Source organism: Phoca vitulina, unplaced genomic scaffold (assembly GCF_004348235.1).
Source record: "Phoca vitulina isolate PV1807 unplaced genomic scaffold, GSC_HSeal_1.0 scaffold50, whole genome shotgun sequence".
Classification (NCBI taxonomy): domain Eukaryota; kingdom Metazoa; phylum Chordata; class Mammalia; order Carnivora; family Phocidae; genus Phoca; species Phoca vitulina.
The window spans coordinates 5,388,195-5,397,911 of NW_022589753.1; the positions used below are offsets into that span (position 1 = coordinate 5,388,195).

Sequence of the window (9,717 nt, forward strand, 5' to 3'; positions counted from 1 at the left end):
TCCACATCCATTCCCAAGGGGTCTTTGTGCACCCCTTGCAGGTGTCCCCCTATTTCCCCTCCATAGCCATCCCTCCCAGGTCTCAGCGGCTCTTGAGGGTGCCCCTCCCCCTTTGGCTCCCCCAGCATCCATTGCCCCCTCTCCCTGGCTCCTCCCCTTGCACGCCGACCCCCCTTCTTTTCCCGCCCCGCGCTTGCGCACTGCCGCACTTGACCCTCGCGCCCAGGCGGCCCACGGGCGGCAGGCAGTGGCGGGCAGCACGCGGCACGAGGCAGCGGCCACCGAGACGGGGTGGGCTGCGTGGCCGGGCCACGCCTCCCGGGTGAGGGGCCGCCCCAGGGACTAGACCCCAGACCCCTCCAGAACACAGGCTGCTCCCACGTGGGCGGGTGGGAGAGGCCCCGGGCTTGGCGTGGAGGGAAGGGGCCAGGGAGGGACCGGGAGTGGGGGCGCCCCCAGGCCCAGAGGGTGGGCATACCGGGTCCGAAGCCTGCTCGGCCAAGTTTGCGTGAGCTAGAGGCTCTAGGCCCAAAGCCCGCGTGGCGCAGATGGTGCTCAGCCTGGAACTGTGTAATGGTGGAAAGCTTGCTCAGGTCCCACCTTGCTAGCCCTAGTCCTAGCGCGGGTTTGCTGAAAGCCCGCTCAGGCCCGAGCTTCCTAGGCCTAGCAGTGTGCACTGGCCCATCTGGGGCCCCACATTGCCAGACCTAGCATTTGCATTTGCTGAAAGCTTACTCAAGCCCAAACTTACTAGTTCTGGAACCTTCTGGACTAACTCCTGCCTTCGCCTAAATACTGTTTAGGCTCAGTCCCTTCTAGGCCTACGCCGAATCAACTTAGTCCTGACTCCTGGGAGGCCAGGACCTTGTCATGCCTTGATCCAACCCCACTGTGCCCTACCAAGACTGCTCTCTTATTTCTCACACAGGCCACGTCACGATGGCAGGCACTGAGATCTCTGTCCCTCCCGAGCAGTTTACCAAAATCAAAGCACTGGAGCTGATCCCAGAAGTCCTATTAGAGGAGGAGGAAGATGGAGGGTGCAGAGGGAGGGAGCCCCCAGGCCCCGGAGACGTGCAGGCCCCGGGCCCCTACGGGCCCCTCCAGGCCAAGGTGCCAGAGGGAGAGCAAGAAGCGCCACTCACCACGGAGGAGAGCGAGCAGCACATTCTGACCCTGCAGACGGTGTCCTTCTCCGAAGACGTGCAGCTGCAGGACATCAGCTGGCTCAGCCCGCAGCCCCAGGCAGGCCTGCAGGTGACGGTCCAGCAGGCCGGCGGCGGGCTGCAGTCTCTGCTGTGGCTGGGCGAGGGGTCCCAGCAGTGCGTCGCCGTGAGCATCCAGGCGGAGGTGATGGAGCTGCACATTCTGGAAGGCAGCATGGCCGTGGTCAGTGAAGAGAGTAAGTTTGTGGTGAGCCTGGCTGAAAGCGCTGGATTGCTGAAGGTATGACTGGGTTGAATAAACAGACCCTCGGCGGGGTGGGGGAAAAAAACTCGGACTACGTTTGTTCTTTTTTTAGTTGCTCTTTGTGCACCATTAGGTAGGGACAAGCGAGTTAAAAGACCACCCAGGGACAATCTTGGGAGACCTCCTGTTCTTTTCGAAGAGTTTAAAAAGTTACACTAAGGAGAACGCTACAAGGCGCATTGTGTTTTTAAAAAAGTGTTATGTTTCCTTCCCCAAACCCTGGATGCTTAATAATTATGGTGTCAGCATTTTGGTTGCAATAGATGATCTTCTGTGCTTCTTTAATTCTGGTGTTTCTCTCTGTGTTCTATGGATTTATCAAGGCAAAGAGTTTAATGGATTGTCATTAAGAGTATAATATTTGTGTGAATACTCATTTTTGTTTATTAGCTTGAGAAAGGGCAGGAGGAGGACCAGCAGCTGGCTGAAGGAGGATTCGATCTGCAGGTGGGAGAGCAGCTCTTTTTTGTGGAAGCGAAGCCTGGAGATGAAGGAAGAGACGAAATTGTGCTGACCATTTCAGACTTAAACGTGCAAGAGCAAGAAGATAAACCTGCATCGAGTCAAGGACATGTTGAGAAAGCCACCTCTACAAAAAACCCAAAAAAGACGAAGGGTAGGCCAGCTCGTGTAGCATAGGAGACCGTGCGTACGAGGGGGCTGCCATTGTTCTTTAGGGGACCGAGATGGTGGTTGAAATTTCATGTGGTTGACTTTTAGGTGCTTTCCAACTGCCAGGAAATGGGAGAAACTTTAAACTAATGTTCTGTGTTGTGAATCCAATCCAGAAGAGTTTGTGTCTTGGACACAAATGTTTTTAAAGCAGAGTAGAAACGCTTCTGGAAAGTGCTGTAGAGACACATAGAAGGTGGGCCCTGATCTGCGCCTGGTTTGCAGCCCCATGGGGGGAGGAGGGGTGGCGCCGGGCTGATGGAGGCAAGGGCAGGGGCCTCAGGACCAGAAGAAGGAGTGATGTCCAGAAGGCAGCAGAGTCACCTTGTAGGGAGGGGATGCTTAGGTGAGGCCAGGGAAGAGGACTCAGAAGCCATTAAGACTGGGGATCCCATTCTAGGCAGCTGGAAGCGGCCTGTGGGGGTAGCTCCGAAAGTATGTGGCTTCTTACTGATGGGGGACAGCTCCTCAGATGGGTGCTCAAAGAGGGAGATTAGGCCAGGTTAGGAAGGACCTTGAAGCTCAATTCAAGTCATATTAAAATTAAGATTGCATGGCGGCCGCAGCCCGCAGAGGGAAGTTGACCCTCAAAAATTACTTGTTTAGCTTTTTAGAAAATACTAGTTTCTCACTTACTTAAAACAAGAGAGCTCACCCCCCAAATCTCAGTTTCTAGCTCATTTGTACAGTCCTCTCTGGCCACACGTGGCTGTTTCCTCCCAGCACCAGGTGCCAGGGCTGGGAGGTGACTCTGTTTTAAAAGTCACACTGCCTGTTCTTCCTACATGTGGTTCAAGTCATTCATTTAGGTTCATGGCCTCTGGCTTCAGTAGGCGGCTGAGTTTGCAGTCTTTGCTATAATATACGTACATATATATCATGCTTCTCTTGTATTTAAATCAAGAGATCGTATCCCCAAATTCCCAATTCTTAGCTCATTTTATTTTTCATCTATTCACAATTGTGTGCAACCGTCCCCACTAATTCCAGGCTCTTCTCATCCCCCAAAGAAAAGTGAGCCACAGGGATGCCTGGGTGCCTCAGTGGGTTAAGCGTCTGCCTTCGGTTCAGGTTATGATCCCCGTGGTGCTGGGATTGAGCCCCAGGTCAGGCTCCCTGCTCTGTGGGGAGTCTCCATCTCCCTCTTCCTCTGCCCCTCCCTCCTGGTTTGCCCCCCCAAATAAATCAGTAAAATCTAAAGAAAAACAGAGAAGTGTACCCACTTAGCAGTCATCTCTGGACATTTCTTTAAATGGACTCATACACATAAAGTATGTGGTCCTCTGTGTCTGGATTTTTTCACTTAGTGTTATCAGTGCTTCGTTCCTTCATCCCTGAGTAGCCGTGTGTCATACGGATAACGCGGGTTTGGTTTCTCCATCCATCCATCCATCACCATCTGGGCTGTTTCTGTGTTTTAGCCAGTGTGAGGAGTGCTGCTGGGAGCATTCACGTACAGGTTTTTGTTTGCACGCTTTTTTCCTATTCTTTTGGGTGTGTACATAGGAACGGAAAGGAATTGCTGGGTCATATGGTCGGTCTGTATTTCGTCTATATTTCGGTTTTTGAGGAATTCCCAGTTCCCCCAACAGCTACACCAACTTACATTTTCCCCCCAGCAGTGTGGGAGGGTTCCAGGGTCTCCGCACCCTTGCCAGCACTTCTTTCCATTAAAAAAAAAAAAACTAGAGTCATCCTAGTGGAGATGAAGAGTGACCCCATTGTGGTTTTGATTTGTATTTCCCTGATGCTAATGATGTAGGAAGATGGTGAAAAATTAACTGCAAGATGATATGTTTTCATGTGCTTATGGACCATTTGTATGTCTTCTTTGGAGAAGGGTCTACTGAAATCCTTTGCCTATTTTTTTTTTTAATTTAAGCTTGTTTTTTTTTTTTTTTAAAGATTTTATTTATTTATTCATGAGAGAGAGGCAGAGGGAGAAGCAGGCTCCCAAGGAGCAGGGAGCCCGATGCGGGACTCGATCCCAGGACCCTGAGATCATGACCTGAGCCGAAAGCAGACGCTTAACCATCTGAGCCACCCAGGCGCCCCCTTTGCCTATTTTTTATTTTTTTATTTTATTTTTTTAAAGATTTTATTTATTTATTTGACAGAGAGAGACACAGCGAGAGAGGGAACACAAGCAGGGGGAGTGGGAGAGGGAGAAGCAGGCTTCCCGCTGAGCAGGGAGCCCGATGCGGGGCTCGATCCCAGGACTCTGGGATCATGACCTGAGCCGAAGGCAGATGCTTAACGACTGAGCCACCCAAGCGCCCCTTTTTGCCTATTTTTTGATTGGTACCTGTATTTGTTTCCTGGCACTTGGGCAACAAAACACCATGGATTGGGTGCCTTAGAGAACAGGATGGTGTTCTCTCACGGTCCCGAAGGCTGGAAGTCTGGGATCATGGTGTTGGAAGGCTCTAGGAAGGGATGTGTTCCAGGAATGTGTTTTCTCTCAGCTTCTGGAATTGTCCCAATCATGGCATTTTTTTTTAGCTCATAGTTGTGTCACTGGTCTCTGTCTCTGTTGTCACGTAAAATTCTCCCTCCACGTGTGTGTCTACCTGTGTTTCTTCTCCCCTTCTTCTAAGGGCGCCAGTCATACCCACCCTCATCCAATATGATCATCTAAGCTTGATGACATCTGCCAAGGTCACCATTACAGATATTTGCCATTAGGACTTCAGTGCATCTTTGGGGGGGGAGCACAATTCAACCCATAAACCTTCTATTTCAAGTTTGTTGGGTGTTGTATCATGAAGGCCATTGGAATTTGTGAAGTGTTTTTTTCTGAATCTATTGAAATGATGGTGCTTTTCTTCCCCTTCCTTTTGTTAATATGGTGTGTTGCACTGATTGTCGTATGTTGAACCATCCTTCCACTCCTGGGATAAATTCCACTTGGTCCTGGTGCACAATCCTTTTAATAAGCTGCTGGGTTTGGTTTACTAGTATTCTATTGGAGATTTTCCCATTTATATTTATAAGCGGTATTGGTCCATAGTTTTACTTTTGTGTCTTTGGCTTTAGTATCTGAGTAATACTGGTCTCATGGAATTAATTAGGAAGTGTCCTACTTTTCTGTGTGGGAACTTTGAAAAGGATTGATGTTAATTCTTTAAGCTTCTGGTAGAATTCTCCAGTGAAGCCTTCTGGTCCTGGGGCTTTCTTTGTGGGTAGTTTTTTGATTAATGACTCAGTCTCTTTATTTGCTATGGGGCTATTCAGATTTTCTATTTCTTCTTGAGCCAATGTTGGTAGTTTGTGTGTTTCTAGGAATTTTCCATTCCATCTGGGTTATCTGGTTCTTTGGTATACAGTCGTTCAAAGTACTCACTTATAATCTCTCTCATTCTGTACAGTTGATAGTAATGTCCCCACGTTCCTTCCTGATTTTGCTTATTTGAATTTTCTCTTTGTATCTTGGTTGCAAGTCTAGGTAAAGATTTGTCAACGGTGATCTTTTAAACGAACCCACTTCTGCTTTTATCGGTTCTGTTATTTTTCTGTTTTCTAGCTCATTTATGTCCACTCCGATCTTCATGATTTCCTTCCTTCTGTTAGTTTTGGGTTTAGATTTCTCTTATTTTTCTAGTTCCTCCAGATGTAAAGTTAGGTTATTGATCTGAGATGCTTTTTCTTTTTCAGTGTAGGTGTTTACAGCTAAAAGTTTCCCTCTGAGCACTGCTTTAGCTGCAGTCTGTAAGCTTTGGTCTCTGGTGTTTCACTTCCATTCAGCTCAGAGTATTCCACAGTGTCTTTGTGATTTCTTCTTTGACCCATTGGTCATTTGTGAGTGCGTTGTTTAATTTCCACATATTTATGAATTTTCCAAATTTCCTTCTTTTATTGATTCCTGATTTCATGTCATGATGGTCAGAGAGCATATGATTTCTATGCTTTTTTTAATTTATCGACTTTTTAAAAAGATTTTATTTATTTGAGAGAGAGAGAGAGCACGAGCCAGGGGACAGGGAGAGGGAGAAACAGACTCCCCGCTGAGCCAGGAACCCATTGTGGGGCTCAATACCAGGACCCCAACATGGGGCTCAGTCCCAGGACCCCAGGACCATGACCAAGCTGAAAGCAGACAGACGCTCAACTGACTGAGCCACCCAGACGCCCCTAATTTATCGGTAGTTGTCGTGTGGCCTAACACATGGTTTTTCCCGAAAAATGTTCTGTATGCACCTGTAAAGAACGTCCATTGTGCTGTTGTTGGGTGGAGTGTTCTGTAGATCTGTTATGTCTGTTTGGTTTATAGTGTTAAGTCTTCTGTTTCCTTGCTGATACTCTGTCTAATTGTCCTCTCCGTTGTTGAAAGTAGAGTATTGAAGTCTCCCACTATTACTGAAGTGCTTCTTTCTACCTTCAGCTCTGTCAATTTTTGCTTCAGATATTTTGGGGCTGTGTTATTAGGCACCTATATGTTTATGATTGGTCTACCTTTGTGATGAATTTGGTCTGTTCTTGTTGTATAATATCCTTGTCTCTTGTAACAGATTTTGTCTTAAGTTTGTTTTGTCTATTACGAGAGTTTGCATGAAATGTATTTTGTTGGGTTACCCCATGACACTAAAAAAAGGACGTACCAAGTTACTTTGCTGTGTTTCAGTGGAATTTGAACATCTCAAGGAAGATTTTTACAAATCTGTAAACTCTCTATCTCCTTCTTCCTGCAGAAATAAAACGAACCTTCCACTGTGATATCTGCATGTTCACCTCTTCTAGAATTTCGAGTTTTAATCGTCATATGAAAACTCACACAGCTGAAAAGCCCCACATGTGCCACCTTTGCCTGAGAGCCTTCCGCACCGTCACTCTTCTGCGGAATCATATTAACACCCACACAGGTAAACCAGAAGAGAAGGATCTTTCCCGTTAAGGATAAGTGTTAAAGTTATATACGAATGCGAAATCTACCTATCTGCACATCAAAATAACATGTTTGGTTTCACGACTTCAGTTTTGTCTTCAATTTTGCCTAAAAACATCAAATGTTATAAAGATTTTTCTCCTGTATGTCTGGGGTTTTTGTGATTATAAAGGGTCTCTTCTTAATTTCTAAAGCATTCTGAAACTGAGTCTAATTTATAGGTTATAAATTCCTAGGAAACTGTGTGGCTAAGTCTTGTTTAATAGGATAAACTATGGGATTTTTCAGGAACCAGACCCTACAAGTGTGGTGACTGTGACATGGCGTTTGTCACCAGTGGAGAACTTGTCCGACACAGACGTTATAAACACACTCACGAGAAACCCTTTAAGTGTTCGATGTGCAAGTACGCCAGTGTGGAAGTAAGTTCACTCATGTACTTAAAGCTTCATGGTGCTCTTAGTAAGAAGTTGATGTGAAAGTTAAGCTACGCTAATAGAATCTCTTACAAAATAGGTTTCACTAAAGATATTATTCATACAAAGTCTATGCAGGAAATAATACTCATTCTATTTTCTAAATTTAATATAGGGAATTGGAGGGGCACCTGGGTGCCTCAGTAGGTTAAGCGTCTGACTCTTGATTTCGGCTCAAGTCACGATCCTCAGGGTTGCGAAATTGAGCCCCGTTGGGCGTGGAGTCTGCTTAAGATTCTCTCTCTCTGCCGCCCATCTCCTGCTTGCCCTTCTCTCTCTCTCTAAAAAAAAAAGAAAGAAAAATAGAAAATTGAATTTTTTTCTTTGATTCCCAGTTAGTGAAACCACAGCAAAATTACAAATGAAATTACTTATACTTGAGAGATGTTTCTCAAATGTGTTAGAAAGTCCTATCTGGCATTTTACGGAGTGTAACTCTGTTCTACAAAATCCAAGGGTATTTGGTCTAAGAAAACACAGAACCAATCTGAGTTTTCACTGCAACTTAGGACCGTTCCTCAGTGGCACCTGGTCAGATACAAAACAGCTTGTGTGAAGAATCAGACGTGGCCCATTTCCTCTCTTAATTTTAGAGAGACCACCTTTCTCAGACTTCAGTGGTATGTCATGGTCATTTCGGCCAGACTGTTTTATTTATACCTTCTGGCTGGCTCAGCCACACTCCAAGTGGAATGACAGCCGCCTAGGACACCTACTCTGCAAAGTCAGCTCCCTACAAGGAAGGGTTAAGGGCTCCGTCGCGCTCTGTTCGCGCGTACGCTGGGTCCTGGGTCCGAGCCCAGTTGGGGACAGATCACACACTCACTCGGAACAGAGTTAGAGGGGAGGGCTGGAGTTTATATAGTCATGATGCAACCACGTTTCGTAAACGAGGGAAGCTCACAGACGGCGTCAGAATTTGGTTCCAAGAATTTTTTCCCACTATTACTATTTTTAAAAATTACTTGTCATCGGAGTTAAAGGTGGTGACTGTGTGTGGAAACACACAGTGAAGGTTTCAAAGCACAAAGCCACCTGAGACTCCTTGGCTCAAATGGCCCCCGTGTTGGTGCCCTGTGCGTTCTCAGCACAAGCTCGCGTGTCAGCGGAGACCCTTCTCAGGGACGGGCCATCCACACGCAGGTCCCTCACCTACACTGAGGGACGCTCTGCCACGGCTCTCACCCCTTTTGTGCAGTTCCCAGGCCCTGCGCTGCTGCTCTGTTGTAAGGGGCGGGGTAGTAGCCTAAGCTCCCCCAGCACCGTCCCTTGACGCTGGGGCCAGCAGGAATGTATCCAAGCTGCGGGCAGGTTACCACGCTCCCAACGGCTTGTGAGCGCCCCTCAGTCCCTGCTCCCTCTGAAGCCACGGAGGACGTTTCTGCCCAGCTGCCTTTGCCGCCCGGCTCAGCAAACCTTTCATGCTGCAGTTGTTCACACTTTCTGTTTTGCCTTCTCATAGACTCGAAGACGACCACTTTGCTTCTAAAATTCTAAGCTGAAGCTTTCCGTTCAGACCTTGTTTTCCGTTCTAAGTCTTCTGTTGTTCTCGAATGTTCTCCAGGCTTATGAATGCTTGTCCCTTACTGGGGAGCCAGACCGAGCCTAGCCTTCCTGAGATCGCAGGCAGGGCTGACACCAGCTTTCTGACAACAGCCGCCCAAGGCAGATAAGGGCCTGCAGTAAGTGCGTACAGAAAAAGAACAGTTCTAGAAGGTGATCAAACAGGCAAAAAAAAAAAAAAAGATCAAACGGAGGGAATATGAGGTTTGCCTTTTAATTAATTGCCTGGGATGTGTAATTAATCAAATTAGAAGTTGCTTCCTTTTACTTAAAAGTTTCTTCTTACAAAGAAACCACTAACACCTAGAACTTGGCCTTACTAGAAAGGGAGGCCTCTCTCCACTCCCGTGCCGTTTCGGGTCCACAGAACTCGTAACTGTGAAATGCTTCACAGGGATGTTGTGGTCCATTAAAGACCCACTGTTTCAAGGCTCCCGCGTTATTTACGCCAACAGATGCCTTCTGGCCTCTGCGAGCTGATCTAAACTTGCTTTGGAAATGAAAACCAAATCCTGTATGGCTCTGAGCCACTAGATTTCAGTGTTCCCTTTGTAAAGTGAAGTTGAGTCTGAGAGTCTCTCGAAATTACTGCTCGTTACCCACCAAGGACCTCAGATGCACACATCAAACGGAAAACATCAGGGCGGAAAACAA

The 9,717-nt window shown here is 47.1% G+C and overlaps 1 protein-coding gene across 1 annotated transcript; it reads left to right on the top strand.

The window, feature by feature from the left end:
* The first annotated feature begins 939 nt into the window (after positions 1–939).
* CTCFL (CCCTC-binding factor like) lies at positions 940–7,503 on the top strand. The gene is made up of 4 exons (XM_032387666.1): positions 940–1,446; positions 1,861–2,086; positions 6,831–7,001; positions 7,313–7,503. The coding sequence occupies exons 1-4, from the start codon at positions 940–942 to the stop codon at positions 7,501–7,503; spliced, it is 1,095 nt and encodes a 364-aa protein (XP_032243557.1).
* The last annotated feature ends 2,214 nt before the right edge of the window (positions 7,504–9,717 follow it).

Coding starts and splice junctions, on each gene's coding strand:
- CTCFL (XM_032387666.1), top strand. CDS start 940: ATGGCAGGCACTGAGATCTCTGTCCCTCCCGAGCAGTTTACCAAAATC. Junction 2,087..6,830: donor AAACCCAAAAAAGACGAAGG/GTAGGCCAGCTC, acceptor TTCTTCCTGCAG/AAATAAAACGAACCTTCCAC. Junction 7,002..7,312: donor TCATATTAACACCCACACAG/GTAAACCAGAAG, acceptor GGGATTTTTCAG/GAACCAGACCCTACAAGTGT.